The sequence below is a fragment of the Sinohyriopsis cumingii genome, unplaced genomic scaffold, assembly GCF_028554795.1.
Source record: "Sinohyriopsis cumingii isolate HCF-2022 unplaced genomic scaffold, ASM2855479v2 utg000946l, whole genome shotgun sequence".
Lineage (NCBI taxonomy): Eukaryota > Metazoa > Mollusca > Bivalvia > Unionida > Unionidae > Sinohyriopsis > Sinohyriopsis cumingii.
Window position 1 is genome coordinate 113,203 of NW_028315946.1, and position 18,757 is coordinate 131,959.

Here is an 18,757-nt window from a genome sequence, read left to right on the forward strand (position 1 = left end):
ATTCTACACTTTGATCACCCTTGAGGATAGAATCATACATTGTTTATATTTGTACAAATTATATACATTGATCACCAGTGGTGACATATCAATTTATCAATCATATTTGTTTATATGCATCATAATGAGTACTCGCTGAAGTTCCATGGTTTGATCAGTTCCATATTTGAACGATAGCATTTCCTTATATCAGTTATTGAATTCGGTTCTCATCGTCCTGTTGAATCCATTGGTGGACTTCATGCATACGAATATGGTTTCAGACAGACGTATAGTTCGATTACATTATAAATCATATTCTCATTCGCGAAACTGCTTTCAGTATAGTCGCTAAATCTAATTCCAACCTGGCTTCATCTTGTAACATCAAGTCAATGTTCCTTTCGCTGGGGTTAATCACATCTTCATTTCGTAAAGTTATGTTACAGTCACAAAGATGGGATTTTCTCCTTTGGTGGGAAATATGAAACGTGTAATCAGATTTAAAAAGCTCCCAAAAACATTGATCTATTAGATACCATTAAGATATGCAATAGTCAGGTGTTACCAGCAACCGTGTTCAGCTTAAATGAATCCTCTTGAATTTTATAGTGTCTGACGCTCCGTATTTATTCATCGATTATTCGTTATCAAATTGTGAAGCGTAATTCCTAACTATATTTAATGACATGTACGTGAACAAATCTTTTACAGTATAATATATTTTAATCTTATTAAATAAATTTGCAATATCAGGATTGGGATCCGTATGTTCTTTTAAATCCTAAGTGCATTATTTAGATATAAAAAAATAATGTAAAGTTGTCTTTTCTTTTGTCTTTGCTACTCTCTTATGTTTTCTTTCTAATATTTTTTCTCCGCTGTAATCATAATTTAATTGATTTAAACAATCTCTAAATTTTTGCTAGTTTGAATTTCGTGTTTCCACTTTGTCTATCAATTTTTCTCTTTTAAATTGGCGAAATGTTACAACCAAATGATTTTCAGATATTATACGAATCATTATTTTCGATTTATTTCAATTACTGATAGATTTGAAAGTTCGTACAAAACTATATCTTTCACATCTGTACATTGTTACGAGTCTATGCTCTTCAAATAAGTAACAGAAAAGAGTGAAGACAACCAGCTTTGTAAAATTTAACAAATAACTTATCTGCGTAAAATACAAAGTGAAAAATGAGAAAGAAGAACTTATGGTATTGCGAATTCAATTCACGTCCTGAAGAGATCCAAAATTGAAGGTGATGACGTTTCTGTTATGGCCTGCAAAGTACTGATGTGTCAACAGTCTCATGTTCAATCACAGAAATGTTTCTTCCAGGTTTTAATTCATTATAAATTCCAATAAATGTATTTATCCAAGAATTTCTTCAGAGTACTTTTGTATTTCCAGAGAAAATAATCACTTGAAATCAATAATTGGAAGAAAATAAAATTCAGCTAAAACTGGCCACAACATAATACAACTTAAATTGCCAGATGTGAAAGCATGACTGGTAAAATGCTCAGTTACAAGATGACATACTTGTCTGCTTGACCTCAGCTCAAAATTTGCAATTTCTAAAAACAACTAGAACCTAATGGAAAACAACCTTCTAGAATGATCTAATGAGCCTTATTTATTTACAACAAAATATCATACAATATTCACTTAGGAATCTCCTAAACCCTGATCATGATCAATATATTTACCCTTCTTTGTTTATCTGAATAATAATCTTGATGATACGCTCATACAGATAGATAATAATGAAGCTATTATTAGTTATTTACATAAATGAAATTTAAAAAATAAAAAATAAAAAAGTCAATCAGGTCAAGCAGAAATTAACTCTCAATTTTGGACAAGGTCGAGTCCAGCAGACAATGTTACATTACAAAAACATGTAATGAAATATAAAAAAGTTAAACCTAACGGATACAAAATTTAAATTAAATATACATAACGACATCGTCAAAGTGTATTAGAATTTACTTCATTAATATGGCGTAAAACACTTTTACCATAACTACTGTTAGGAAACTTGCTGGTGTCCTTTTGCGATTTAAGATTTTTTAAAAGTTTTTCACGTAAAGCATTTTGTTCATTACTCATGATTTGTTTGATTGTCATTTATTTTATCCCACAAGTTTTGAAACAAAACAAAATTCACATATCGTGCATGTTTCAACACTATTCATTTTTAATTATCTTTTATCTTTTTATCTGTCGCATTTTTCTTGACACTTGTTATCATTACAAATTTTCAATGTTTTCATTATATTTCATATTGATATTTTCATGTTAAACAATTATATTCGAAACATATTTCTTTGTTTATCTATATGACAGTTCCTTAATACCATTTCATATTGTTGTCATAATTTGCAATCTGCTAATCTAGCCTTAGTGGGATATACAGTAGCTAAAGTGTTCGACGTGCAATAATAAGATATAGGTTCAAATCCTGCCGGATCAGCTTCCGTGATGCATTTGGCAAAGCTATTTACTCCAACCGCCTTGCCAATACATGGTTGTCCATGCGCTGATGTGCTCGCTCTCAACCAAGCAAACAATCGATCAACCAACCGATAAATAAATGAATTCGTTCGTGCTTGTGCAATAAAAATAATGTCTTTTTCATGTTTAGTTTATTCACAAAACTGATTGATATATTTAGTAAGCACCTGGAGTTTAGGGATCGTGGTAAATATTCCCATGTATATCATTTTGTAACACAACTAGACTTGAATGCACGTTTATCCCGTCCTAATGTTTAAAAAAATATGCATTATCTCATTATACAGCCATTTTATATTCAAGTCATGAAATATTGCATCATCTCTTTAAACCCATTTGTATTCAACATGATGTAGCTCTGAGCCGTTATTGATAATATGCCAACCATGTTATTTATTATTTTGTTTATATAGAAATATTAATTTCTTTATTATTTCTTTGCTTTTTTCTTTCTTCATACTAACTATCGGCCACGACTGTTAGGCATTAATGGGAGGAGCATGGTATGTAAAACACACATACACATTACCAACCTTTCGTCCTATCTATCGACCTAGCAGTATGAAGTTGGGGCTTTTGCCCTAGTGGCCCTCTTTGTGACCTTTCCATCCATCTTCGTCTCTACCCACCACGACAATTTAGCACCTATGTGAGCGTTGTCTGTTGTTCACTTTTAATTTCGACAACAAAAACGCCAACATATACTTGCCGGGATTGATCCACTCGTGATGTGTAGAGTCTTGACCGGATGGAAAAGCCACAAAGAGCTATATCGTGAACAAAACGCCAACCTTTATGTTACTCTAGTCTGCAGTGATTGTGGTAGCGTAAATCCTTCAGAATGTGCTCAGACAGGCACGTATATGGTAGTAATCAATATGCCACAATGCGAGATGAGGTGTTTTCGATCGATAACCAGTTTTGTGCATGAAGATTATTTTATTTGGCTTTCTCTTCCTGTAAATCCTCGTTGTTTCTTGATTGTGCTCGTAAATGTATGTGATTTTCCATTTTCGTCAGCACATTCTAAAACTCAGCCGCTCTGATTATTTTATCTTCGATTTCAAATGAATACAGTTTACTGGTGGTATGGAGACTACTGTGTGGTAAATCGGAATAGACGTGTATTCGGGAGTGCAGTCGCATATAAATTAATTTGCTTGCATCACCAGATACACCAGTTACTATCGATATAACTCCGACAATAATACTGGTTGGTGCAGCTATGACGGTTGAAGTGGTCACGATTCCTATCACACCAAGATCAACAGTTGCTGCCGCAAAAAGACCGCACACAACATCCACGATCAAACACGCAGGTTTGTATTTCACGATCAGCGCGGTTCTCTTGGTAATTTCATTTCGCATCTGTTGTTCCAGTCTGACAAAGATGAGTGAATCTGCTTTGCACTGGGCAATGTGTCTTCCAGCAGAGTAACGTCCGTAAATGTTAACTGACATCGTTGTATAAGAATGGAAATATTCCAACGGCTTTTGCATTTTTACAACCTCTGACTTCAATAATCTTAATATCACTGAAGTGGGTTTTGTATTTGGTCGCATTAAACTGAGCAAGCTGTGTTTGCATCGACCACACTGGAAAATTTTCAGTTAATTGTGCTAGAGAAAGTTTTAGTGTTACCCCCACAATTGTTTACTTGTTGTTTTTGACAGATGGTTTTTAGTAAGGCTGACCCACAGTTCTTGATAAGCCATTATTATTCAAATTAGGTAACAGGTTTAATTTTTGTGAATTTATACGAATTTTCCAAAGATGCATCGAAGATTCTCATTCGACTACCATCACCCTCCAATAACTTTCTTATCAGAAAGTTTCACGGCAAAGCATCCGTTCTTAGCACCAGTCGCTCCTACCCTTGCATGAAAATACATGTCGACAACGGACTGTCTGGACAACTCCAGGTGTTCAAGTGAAAAGTAATAAATTGGGTACAGTTTCTTGAAGTCATGTCAAAGATCTGCAAACCAGTAGCATTGTTTTGATGCCGGTCCATATACGAACACAGACAGTGATATAAATGTGCAGTATGAGTAGTTTCAAAGTTAAACCGAATTTCCTCAGAAGATTAATGATGAGCGTTTACACGAAATTGAGCCTTAGACACTTCTAAGTCGTCAAATACAAGTTTTGCTTTGGGTCTGACTATTGTTTTGATTTGTAAGTTGAAACGCCACAAACAGATGATTTGGTGCAGTTAGACCATGTTGTTACTTACTTGCCAAGTAAAATGATCCGCAATAGCGGCTGATTTATGTGCGACTATGGTATGTGCGACAACTGACAACGTTGAAGTGGTTCCCAACTGCATAAATGATAACAAACATGTTTCTTTAGAAAGTGAAAGGATAACAAAGTCATCTTCAATGCCACCATTAAAAGTACCGTTAAAGCCCACAACTATAGCTGTTGTATCTTAATCAGCATTGCCTGAATCGTTTCAAGGTCGCAAGATTTGATACTATTGAGAATACGCATTATCAGATGTATCCTTGATAACGATTATTATTGGACCAACTGTTCTCGTGCAGTCATCACTGTATCTGGCAAGTCCAATAATCGCCTTGGCCAAGTGAACGTTGTTTGAAATGGATTTGATTTCCTTTCCATCGATGGAGTAACTTTCCCTGTTAAACAAAGCCAAGATGCCATTTTAACGAATTACACAGTGGTATTGACGGAATTATCAGTACCATCGGCTTGTGCTAGTTTTCCATCAATTTCCTAAAGTGCTTCACATGGAAGGAAGACCCTAAAGGTGTCCTGTACTTGGAATTATATTTGTAAGTGATTGGTATCCCAGGCCGAATATAAGTAATACTTACAATCACTTTTATTTAGATCCACTAAGACAGGCGTGCCCATATCAAACGCTGGATCAAATACATCTTTGAGCTGAGCCATTGCAAATGATATATTATTGATTTTCATTAACATCACTGCGTGACAGATTGTCGTTCAAATCTACTACCCTTTGCTAGATTTGCAATCACTGAATGTGACAATCATGTTGAGCGGCTCCAATAATATCTTTACTAACTGCAGGAGGTATTGTTTTCGTCGATCGTCGTATAATTGTTACCGCCTCTGATGGTGCTCGTGTTACTAAACGCAATAATTGATCTCGAAGTGACTTAAATGCTCGTGATCCTAGTTATTTTCATCGATCCACAGTAACAATTTTAGCACTATCAACCACTCGCGTTGTAACTTTCAGCAATGGAAGAAGCGCATCATGATAAAATCCGCAAGTAATTTTGGCGCGTCTGTAAATAATACACAAACAACGTTACCAAGCCCAGTTAATTACTATGTCATATACATGGGTTTTCTTGCATTAACTACGCGATAGGTCTGATAAATCTACGCATTATTGTTAAATATCTGGTCAATCTTTAATGCACAGCTATACTGTAAATGTTGCCTTACGTAAATCAATCACGTACCCCACTTGATCTACAAGGGAAAATGAATATCGGTCAGCAAAATGTTATTGCAACAAAGATCACAAGTGATGCGGCCGTAAGCGATATCAAATCACCTGGTTCCACAGTTGGTGAAAAACGCAAAACGTATGTAACCCTGAACAACTATACCTGTCATTTCAGACCTAATTTCATAACTACCACTGAAGAAAATCACAAGTTAAATTAACCTGAGTCTTTGAGGTAATCCTCACAATGTCATCATATTGTATATATCATAAATATCTTCAGCGCATCAACGCAGTATATGTATCTGTATTCAGGAGATCATTAGCGAACAATAGCTGACAAATAGATGTGGCTTCATTTAAGACTTTAGGTGCAGTTGCTCTTTCTTTCATAGCCTTGGTATGTTTGCCATCTTGCGTGCTTCTTTTGTTCCCGAGAGTACTGCCACTTGATCTGCAACGGCCTTTGTAGTCTTTTTGATATCCTCGGCACTTTCGGCAATTCGTGGATATAATGAACGGTTCAAATGTTTTGTTCAAACAAAGCTGTGAGATCTTCGCATGCAGTTTGTCACGACGGTAACACATCTTTGACATTTTGGGGCATTCTATCACATTTTGAATCATTTCTAGGTATTGGAAAACACTTTCACGACGTCATCTTTCGTACGATTCTATGGTATCACTGCCGGACATTTTTATTTTTATATGATTGTTAAATTGGTACACGAGACGTGTTCGTATGAGACACGTCCATATCAGAAGATTGCGTCCAGCTTTGTACCATATTTGCCCTTCGGCCGCAAGTTCTGATCAAACCAATGGTGAACAAAACTATAAGGTTCCAATGTGATCCGGGCAAACATGTCATGAAATTCATCCCACGATTGGTCGGCGGCGTACCAAGTCCAAGGAATCTTTCCAAGACTATGAGCTTCAATGCCACGTACTATCATTAGCACGTTTCAGTTGTCACGAATCACGTTTAGCACATGTACGTATTGTTCAGTCAAATAGATAACGCCCGTGCTTTTGTGCCGGCGTCGTGAAAATACTTGTGCGGGATTAACTCGATTTTCACGCTTGACATCGTCGTACACCACAAGATTGTTTTTGTTTTTATCCAATCGTCAATGGCAAGTGCGTCGTCAATGGTGGAAAAGAAATCGATAGTGGCGCCCTTGTCACTTCTTACTCAACACTTTTGAACAAATTTTAACACATCGAAACACGACTGATCATCGGAAGGTGGCGCAATAATGTAATGCCGATCCAAGATTGATAATAGTACCATCACATTCTACCAACACTTGTGTTTTACCTGATCTAGAAGGGCCAATGCTTAATGCATGAACTGAGTTTGGGAAAACAGTTCTGTCACCATACCTAGACGGTTTAGGTCTTGCTTGTGCGATAAAATTGATGACGGAAAAGTCATGATGACATTGAATATATCTTATAATAGTCAGTCGTTAACAATAATCATTTCTCCTTATTGTGTTTCATGTCGCGTGAAACACGTACCGCGAAATCCAACGAGTTAAAACACGTAATGGACGAGGTGTGATTTCTAGAACTTATGTTCGATGTGGAGCGAAGAAATTCACAGTCATTAAAACAGTTTTCAACAAGAAAATTGCAAGGGATACCATGGAGTAAATATCCGGGTGAAAAACATCTTCCTGGCTACAACTAATCTGGGCATGGTAAGCGGTTGGATATATGGCTTGATACTAATAACTAACTAAAGAATGGTGAAGAACATATCAAACTCTTTGATGCTGAATGCCACCGACATGACCTTGCTTATAAAGCATCCAATTATATCCGCTCACATCAGTCTTATACATGACTTAAATGAGATTAATCCCACACTAGTAAAATCGAATAGCATGATGGGTCGTCAAAAAAGGAATGAAAGCCATGATTGCATTGGGCGGTGAACGTAGGCAATAAGGCTCTGCCTCCCGTGGCTCTCACTAAAAGTACCGTTTGTTTTTACCAATATAAGCAAAGAAACAAACAAACAATGGACACAAAAAGCCGGACATTTTCCAAAATATACTTCAGTCCGCGTGGGTAATGGAGGGGTAAACCGCCGTGGAACAGTTATCCACTGCAACCAAGATCACTCATTGAATTGCTTGAACATGATTAGCCACACACAAAAAAAAAAAAACGCTTTGGGAAATTTATTTGCCAGTATCAAGAAAGATTTCCCGGGGTTATTCTATGTCCAAATACCATATGAGGTCCATCAAGGTGAGTTGTCATTTCTTCTACACGATTGTGTCCGTGATCGTCAAGGCCGATTACGTACTTGTATTTACGCACTCATCATTGTCGATCTAGCCAGCAGATACAAAGAAGCAGAACAGTTGACAAAAGTTTTGAAACACTGATAAGATTTCAGTGATCATATTTGTAAATAGTTGCCCAACGTCTTTGATTTGTGTGTAGGTGGGTTGAATAATGGCCACGTAATTTTCCAATTCGCCACTAGAATTTTGAAATTCTAATTCTGGTACTTGTGTTTGCTGTCTTTTGCACTAACATGTTCAGCCGCTTCAATAGCGATATCAATTGCAAGACGGCGACTGTTTTTTGTTCATTCTCGTTTACTACTGCAAGAATTTCAGCTTTTATTGCACGTCTTGGTATTCGGATATTAGGCTCGTGCAATTTGTTTTAATTGTTCGACCGTTGTTTGGTTAGTGATTACTGCTGTTCCTGAAGCAGGCAAACAGGGGAGGTTGTGGTGATATTTGTGGATTCAGTACAAGTATACAAGTATGGGTCTCAATAGCTCAAGTATGTCTGCTTTTCTCGAGGGACCTGGTATGTATATTCCATGCTGTCATGAGAGCTGTTTTAGCTATGGCACAATAGGCAAGTTTACTCTAAGGGGAGGGTGAAGAGTCTTTTAAGTGAAAAATTTTGTTTTATATTTGTTATTTTGTCAGGATCACAAACCGCAATCGCCTCAGTGCTAATATTTATTTCAATTGTTTTTTAATTTTACTTTGTTGTTATTGTTGTTATTTTCATGATATCTCTTTGTGCTTGTGCAACCATAGGTGTTTGTGGTTTTTGAATGATTTCTGAGCGCTTGATAGTACACACGAACAGGTCAACCAACAATGCTGACAAAGCTGATTAGGTGATTTCGCTTTGATTCCACATTTCGTGCCCCTAGAACATTGCGTAATATTTGCTCATATGTTTTGCAGTACTCATAATGACATATTCTGCCACAGTGTTCATATTTTGTAAAGCAGACAGCTTTGCATTGGTTGCGTACCAATGCCATGGAGACATATGCAAACACGCAAGCGTTTTATCTAATTGGCAGAAAGACGTCTATAGTTTAGTTGATCTGTCACCGCTGAGACATATGCAAACATGCAAGCGTTTTATCTAATTGGCAGAAAGACGTCTATAGTTTAGTTGATCTGTCACCGCTTTATTATTTCTTCCATTATTTCTTCCTCTGCATCAGATGGTACACGAATTTCTAGGCTAGGCGGAGAGCGAGCCTCATTTCAGATCAGGTTTTCTCAAATAAAATAGCTCGTTATTACCATAAGTGGCATCGTCAAAATCATCTGCAAATGCAGACAAGGTGATAAATTCAAATGTCTTATCAGTCCAAATCAGCTCGAATGACCGGTCATGGGGCTCAAAAAACCCGTCGTATACGACCAGACTTTGCGCGTTTGAATCAAATTACATTGAATTTCCTGGAAAACTGGCACATTTACTCCATCGTTTTTGCTTCGCTGGTCTCAGCAACAGCTTCTAAAAATTGTTGTCGATGCTTGCGTCTCTCCTCTTCTGCGTCTGTGTAATACGTTTAACATATCATCTGAAGAGAATTGAGTTCGCAAACCATTCTAATACTTATGGCCCAAAAGCATTTGTTTGATTAGCCTGCTCTTGAAGAAATTCCTCACTGACCTCATCAAAAACGTCACTCCACTCAGGCGCAAAGGGAGAGTTATGTTTCTTTTATGAGTGTATTTATCGAGGCATACTGTTCCGCAGAATCGTTTTAGTTTTATTTGCCTCAAAATTCCGCCCAAGATTTTTCGTTCTATTTTTAAATCACCAACTTATCAATGCGTTCTGTTTTGTTTCAGAGAATGCGTGTAACATATTTTGTGCTTCTTTAACAAACCTGTATGATGTATTCAAACTACAGCGATCTCAGTTTATCCGTCACATTTGTTTGACATTCCAATATTTTGGCAAGTTTTAGGCATTATTAGAAACGTCCATTAATTATTTCAGCGTACTTTGAGAGTCAATAGTTTCGCTGCTGCTCAACATTCGTATATAACCAAACACAAATATTTCTTTAACACAAGAATATTCACATCTCGACTCAGCTCAACTCTACATTTATTTCTGCCAGTACAAAATAATTAATGTTCATATGCCATGTTATATAAATTATAAAATACTTTGGAGAAAATTGCTGTGAAGAAAATCAGTGCAAAATAGAGAGATACAAGTATAGTCACAATCATTCATTCAATAATTCATTCATTCATTGTACTGGACTAGCAGTGTGTACATTGATCACTACCATAGGCTTGACTGCATGAAAATACGCTGTGCGGGATTTTCGTTTCCACGATCACTACAGACTAGACTACCATGAAAGCCTGGTATTTTGTTAACAATGGAGCTCTTTGTGTCATCTGGACGAGACTCTACCCCAAAATGACTGGACTACTTGCGTCACTTTTGTGTTTGCGTGTGTGAGGTCAAAATTAAAAGTGAACAACAGACAACATTCACGTAGGGGATAAATTGTCATGGTGGCAGATACGAGGACGGGTGGAAAGGCAAGAGCGAGGGCCATTGGGGCAAAATCCCTAGTTTCATACTACTTACTTACTAACAGCCATATGTGCCTACATAGTTGTAAAAATATCTAAACAAGGTGGCATAAGCCAATTGTAAAGTTTTACATTTAGGGCACAAAACTATGTTTTCTATATGAAGATCATGATTACTAACTTGATCCATCAACGAGTTTAATGAGTGATTAATTATATTAAATTGTTGATATCAGCACCTTTTGAAAATTAAAGCCACGTGAATGTCACTTCATCATTGATGAATATTTGTATGCATCTCGATGACTCTGATCTGGTAGTGCTACGTTTGACAGGACAACACAGAACTGTGATTTCTACAGTACAACACATGGTGACCCAGTACCATTAACGTACACAACTGTGAATTCTGCAATACAACACGTGCTACCCAGTTCCATTAACTTATAGAACTCTGATATCTACATTACAACACGTGGTGACCTAGTACCATTAGCGTACAGAACTGTGATTTCTACAGTACAACACGTGGTGACCCAGTGCCATTAACGTACAGAATTGTGATTTCTACTGTATAACATATGGGGATCCAGAACCATTAACGTACAGAGCTGTGATTTCTACAGTACAATACGTGGTGACCCAATACCATTAACCTACAGAACTGTGATTTATACAGTATAACACATAGTGACCCTGTACCTTAAATGTATTGAACTGTTATCTGTATAGTACAAAACATTGTGACTCGGTACTTTCAATATAAAGAATTGATTTTTAAAGTACAACATTTTGTGATTCAATGCTTTCAATGTATAAAACTGACTGCAAGAAGTGCAATCAGCGATATTTGAAATACCTCCCCCATGGTCCTTCAAACTCAGAAACATTAAAAATAAATGGATAACTATGCAAATAATTTTTCTGTAAAATGGTATGTAACAATTGCTATTTTTCTTAGATGTTTGGTCATAAATTGCAATGTAATATAATGGACGGTAATGTGCAATTTAACAGTCTAGTAGTAAATTATATTGCAATATAATGGATGGAAACGTGTGATATAGAAGTCCGGTAATGAATTATAATGTAATATAAGGGATGGTAAAGTGTGATATAGAAGTCCGGTAATGAATTATAATGTAATATAAGGGATGGTAAGGTGTGATATAGAAGTCCGGTAATGAATTATAATGTAATATAAGGATGGTAAGGTGTAATTTTCAAGTTTCATGCCCCTTAAGATGAAAGATCGGAAAGACCTGTTATGGAACAGAAAGTTTAATTTTTTTTTAAATTATGGAGAACAGAATTTATACCAGATTTCTTTTTATCACTCTTTTGCAGATAAGTACTAATACAAATGGCTACATATGCACATGCATATATGTCATAGGGAAATTATATGGACGAGAAAATGAAGAGTGGGGAGGAAAGTGAACTTGGCATGGGAAGAATATATATATATATATATATATATATATATATATATATATATATATATATATATATATATATATATATATATATATATATATATATATATATATGGGTGGGTGGGTGGGTGGGTGTCAAATATTATCTATTGTGTAAGAAAATTGAAACGTTTATTTCTAAGCTTTTACTCCGATGAAATATCTTGAATTAATCTGTCTGATCATGAAATAATATTTAAAGTATATTTGATCTTGAATTAAAAGTAATAAGAAATGCACACTCTTTCTGTCATAGAAGTTATCGTCCAATTAATAGCAACTCTTCTAGAATCATCATCATCATCATCATCATCATCATCATTATCATCATCTAATTCATTATTACTGCTACCTTCTTGACCATCTAACTTCAACCACCACCAATAACACCAACACTCAGAATTCTGGAATTTCAACTGTACAAAGTCCCTATCTAATATCATGAGCTTCAATGTCATCTGAATTATAGAAAGCATAGATTTTCCATAATTTTTATTGAACAATACACGTCAATTTTATTTAAGACTTATTTCTAAATAGTACTCACCACATCTAGAAGCTGTGACAGGCGCATGCCCAGTTTGACTGTCAGTAGTCCTGAACCATTTCCACCGCTTCCAGAGGGTCTAACCAAAGAATTGTAATTCTTCATCAAATAATTATGTAATTTCGCCTCTATCGGTTGTTCCACTTCCTCAACAGATAGAACACAACAGGTAATAATACTAAACAGGACAATTTTACTTCCAGCACCGTTTGTGTCCATTCTGCTACGTACATGATAATAATACAAAACGCACAGACAAGATTTCAAGCCTCGGTGTGAAATTGACTATTCGTCATTAATTCCTTAGTACAGTAGTCATTAATTCTTTAGTATAGTTAGCACGTATGGACCTGCAGATCAACCATTTCGTCTTCTTTGTTACAAAAAAGTACTGTGCCTCATACTTGAATCATTCTGTTATCGAGTATTGTGTCCTAACATACTGCCGCTGTGTGCACAGCTTAATAACCAGCCGAACGTTTCAGATTTGTACTGAGTATAGTTACTACACGTTTCCACTATCCTCCACATCTAGCTGGCTTCCTCGAATTCAATAGAAAATATCATTCCATCAATGACTGGAGGGATTGGTAAAAGATATCAAGTAAATCGACTCTGCAAACTAAACACACGGTAACTCATCCGTATGAGTTAAGCTAGTAAAGTAAAATGTACTGTCAATAAAGAACTGAAAACATGTCTTTAGCATCTGGTATGTGCTGTTGTTATTATTGTGCACAAAGACACGGCAGGATAATGTATATTTCTAATTATTGTACCTGGAAACATCAAAGCAAATGAGACTATAGTCAACCGTGTACACTTGTGTTTTATGAATTTCTACCTGGTAAAGAGAAAACAAACTTTATGAATTTCTACCTGGTAAAGAGAAACAAACTTTATGAATTTCTACCTGGTAAAGAGAAAACAAACTTGTGTTCTGCTTTTGTACGAATTGCTGTCTGTTTTTATTTAATAAACTGCCCCTTCTCTCTTCAATTTCTGTTCCAAATGCGGGTTAAGTAGATTAAAATACAAATAATTATTTTTGTATTTAGAAGACATTCCTAACTCTCCAGAACTCCAATTGTCTTTATTTATTTCAAACGATAACTACTAAAGTCTGTCTGTTTGAAATGACATTTTTAAAGGCGGTAGAAATGATATATTACCATAGAATACGATCAATAACTAGTTAATCGTTCCTCAAAGCGATAACAGAAAAGTCTAATTTCTATTTCCTGCATCTTACTTTTGATTCAACAGGTGTCGCATGGTTCGCAATATCGCACAACAGTTACAGAGAATATTGTCTGGACCTTGCCAATATGAAGAAAACTCAGTTTTTTCCCACTCGATTCCAATTCATTTGCACACGAACACACATACTATGGGATACATTTTCAACGTTATTGAACACATCGGCATTTCTTGAAGAAGCTGCAGTATAAATGATGCTGGATGGGATATGGGTCATACTATGACCCTGCCAACACTTTCTATTAATCATGGGGAACTTATTCATGTCAAGGAAGCTGAACTATTCCAACAAGTACCGAATGTACAAATGTATAACGCGCACTAATTGCAAGAAGTGCTGATCAAGATGTACTGCCGCCATGTGAGCCGGTAGATAGGATCTACACAGTCCACAGAAAATCATGAATTCAACGACTTGATCTACACAGTCCAAATACAATCATGAATACATAAAAACAGTGTAGACCATAATTGGCCTGGACACTATGTGACGGAACATCTGGGTCTACGTTGTTGGGAGTTTGGACGTTATCTTGCGTATTGATTTCGCTGGCAATTGTGGGAGGAATGTTAAAATAAACCAGTCTTAAAATGTAATAATTTATGATAAAATCAATGTACTGCATCATTCACTGTCATTCAAAATAAAATAGAAACGCAGAAAATTACAAATATTCATTGAAGTATATAAAGAAATTAAGACAAGTCAGTGCTGCAGACTTGTCCTTTATATGACGAAAACTACTTCCCCTGTAATGCTACTCCATTTTATCAATCCGAATACCAAGTGGCATCTAAGTCTGGCTCCCTGACCTCTCTCCACTGGAGAGACTAGTGGCACCAGACTACTGGCATCTCTGCAAAATTCCTTCTCTCGATTGATACTGCGCAAAAACAAAACAAAACAACAACAACAAAAAAAGGTTGAACATGGCAAGGAATTCATTAACACACTGAAGTATGATTGGCAAAAGAAACTAAGCCAAAAGCATTATGAATCTTTTGTGGAATTATCTCTGCCTTAATTACATTTGTTTTACCTTAAATAGATAAGTTAGCTAATCGTGATACCGCTGTACTACTAATTGCATCACACTATATTAGATCGTCTTTGTTTCCGATTTATGTTACTCTGTTCTATGTTGGCAAATGAGTTTCGTTTAACGATATGTGTATACTGGGATAAGTAAAACTTGTGTGGACACAGTGGTAGTCCGTACTAGTGAATAATCCGGGACATTGGCATCCAGCTAATCAATGTTTGGCTGTGTATCTGTAATCGGCATTGCCTTGAAGCAAAGAAGTAGAATAAGTGTTGTATAATGGTTAAGACAGCTGTTGCCAGAAAGCATTTACATCTCGAAAAGAGGCACTTAACTTCATCGTGAATACTACTGCATACCTGTAGCTCGCATCACTTCTGTTGCCTATGATACGTTGCTTACATGTACACCATAAAAAATGTCGATTGTTCGAGTGATAAAAAAAAAAACCATTAATAAGCTGGGAGAGTTATTGGCTCTTCTGGATGTGAAGAAGATAATTATATCAGCTTTAGGAAAAAATACGAAATGCCATTCCTAGAGTTTATAAACCAGCAGGTAATTTCCACCGCAAAGCATTACTTTCTATACCTAGTTATTCTCAGCAATTAGAACAAAGCACATAGGACCCATCCTTTTACCGTCTATGAAAATAACGACTGCATCTCAAAGATTTTTACGATGATCATAGTTTGCAACACGGACGGACGTACGAACTTGAAGAAAACTGCTTCTACAAAACCTTATATATATATATATATATATATATATATATATATATATATATATATATATATATATATATATACATCTATCTATCTATCTATCTATATATATATATATATATATATATATATATATATATATATATATATATATATATATATATATATATATATATACATATATCACGATTTTATTTTCTCATGTTGATACTTTAATCTATATCATTAACGTCATATCAATTATAATGATTTACTTAATATATTCAGTACGGTTTAAGATGCAAAACGAAGAATAAATTTGAACAAATAAATTAGTCTGGGTAAAAAGAAAAAAATATATATAAAGCAGTTCTGAACATATTTAATATTTATGTTCCTATATTATTAAATGTGCAAAGTGCTTTCATATCCAAATTTCAGAATGGCTGTGTACCAAAGAAATGCAAGGATAAAAGTATGGCTGCCGTGTTTCTGTATTTAACTTGGAGGATACTCCACCTTACAAAGAAGTGATACATATTAATATCAGAGAGCAACATTCTTCCAATCAAATCCAAAGTATCGATCTCAGTTACTTAAAAGAGCAGTATGTGTTTTGCCAAGATCCTACACATCAAATGTGCTTTGATATATGATGTAGATTTGAAATACACAGTTTTTTCAATACACAGTTATCGTATATGCAATATGCAATACACAGTTTTTGCAATACACAGTTATCATATAGCTTCAGATCACGCATTTACAAAAATGTAAATAATACACGTACCAATCCAAAAATGATTTTTCGTTATGTTAGCTTTTAAATAATTTAGATTTTATCTTTTAATGCTTGATTCTGAGTCTAAGACCTTTATAAATAAAAACAAAACATAGATTCTAAGTCTAAGACCTTTAAAAATTAAAACACAGATTTTTTCTTTGATGACTAAATTTTTAATCAAGACCTTTATGACCAGATTATGAGTCTAAACCCTGCGCATTACTAGATTCTAAGTCCATAATGAATGTAAGACCATTAGAAATGAAAACAGCTATGACTGAGATTAATAGGGTTCAAGAAACACGTGATTGGTAAATAGAGCTAAGTTGGTTGGTAAACAGAGCTAAGTTGGTTAGTTGATACTTTTCTCATGAACAAATCTACAGGCTGTATTGCCAATCAAACCTACCGTATTTGCACGTATAAAAATCCCATCCAAATGTGAGCAGTGCAGACCAGATGTGAAGGGATATATAGCACTGTTCGCTATGGATATTCATGGTTTGAAGGAAATAGTGTAGACATTGATCATACATATCGTAAAATTGAATTTATCTAACGTATAGATTTTATATTCTGCCAGATGGCCCTGGAATACTGGCGGCACAATACCTCCCAAATTATCCGCTATGTTTGTATTCACCTCTTGAAATATCAAGCTGTATTCGTATTCAAAGCTTTTATACTTGTCCCGGGTTCTATTCATCGGTTTGTTTTTCTATCAATCTATCTATCTACCTGTCTGTATGTCTGTCTGTCCGTCTGTCTGTCTGTCTGTGTGTCTTTTAACAAAAAGCATTAAGACAAATAAGGGTGACTGCTCTTGTGGCCTTGGAGGTTAGAGCGCCCGACGCGGAAACGGGAAGTCGCGGGTTAGAACCCCGGCTGAGTCATACTAAAAACTTATAAAAATGATACTAGTAGCTGCATCACTAGGCGCTCAAAATTAAGAGGTTAGTGTTAGGACTGGTCGGCCTGGTGTCATGATAATGAAACTGAGTGGGATATGATGCTACATGTCTGTGGTAGCATGCCACAGTGCGATGACACTGAGGACATCGTAGCGATATGACTAAAAAAATTGTTAATCCTACGTTACTAATCCAAATCACACGCGCGCACACACACACACACACACACACACACACACACACACACACAAATCACAACACGAGCGTGAAAAGTGTGAAGCCTCATTAAAATTGAAGGTTTTGACGAAAATATATGTAATACATCCCTGAAGACTGCTATTTTTGAATATTTTCATGTTAAGTACATTTTGATGCATGAAGTCATGGATTTTACATTCTTATGACATTATAATGCTTTTCAAAACCATAAATTTGTGGTACACTTCCAAGCTTCACACTTGACGTCATTGTATTAGGGAGAAGGTGTAAAGTCTGTATTTAAGTCAGTCATCAACTACACCAATTTACAGGGTTTATTGACTAAAATCGGAATTTCATTTGTGAAAATGAAAAGAAGAAAAAAAAAGTAATTTAATGATTTCTACATTTCTATATGCTCACAAAAGAAACTATTATTCATCTACGTTTATAACAAAAAAGTCAAAATGAAAAATCCAGATCTGTATTGAAGGATTATGATAGGGATATGCAGCAAGTACGAATTGAGTAGACATCTTTATGTTGCCAGGATACCAGTGTACAAAGCGAGTAACTAGACAATAAATCCTTCTGTATGTCTTGTTCCAGATTGAAAACAACAGGAAAAATCCTACATGAAATGCACATGTCACAACACAAGGCTATCATATTAGTTTGCGTGGGCATCGGCACGAAGATGATTCGATAGTAGTTGTTTTTGCTTCACGATGCTATTCTTTTAACCTAGTTATCATTTACCTGTTGCATTACGGTAATACATGACCGATATATATATATATATATATATATATATATATATATATATATATATATATATATATATATATATATATATATATATATATATATATTATATCAACAAATCTGGTATCAATTCTATTTTCCATAATATATTTTTTATTAGTTTACTGTATGGTATATTTTTTACTGAATCGAAAATCATCTGACCTTGTTCATCTTAAAGACTTAAACACTTACATCATCAAAACGAAAAGTTGTTCAAAATTTGTTTTGT

The 18,757-nt window shown here is 35.3% G+C and overlaps 1 protein-coding gene across 1 annotated transcript in view; it reads right to left on the bottom strand.

Annotated features, from left to right (window-relative positions):
* Positions 1–13,538, bottom strand: part of LOC149772967 (acetylcholine receptor subunit alpha-like) — a 49,186-nt gene extending 35,648 nt beyond the window's left edge. The window contains exon 1 of the mRNA XM_089947021.1: positions 12,822–13,538. Within this exon, the coding sequence (XP_089803147.1) occupies positions 12,822–13,040 (219 nt within the window). The 5' untranslated portion in view covers positions 13,041–13,538. The remainder of the gene's footprint in view (positions 1–12,821) is intronic.
* Between the last annotated feature and the right edge of the window lie 5,219 nt (positions 13,539–18,757).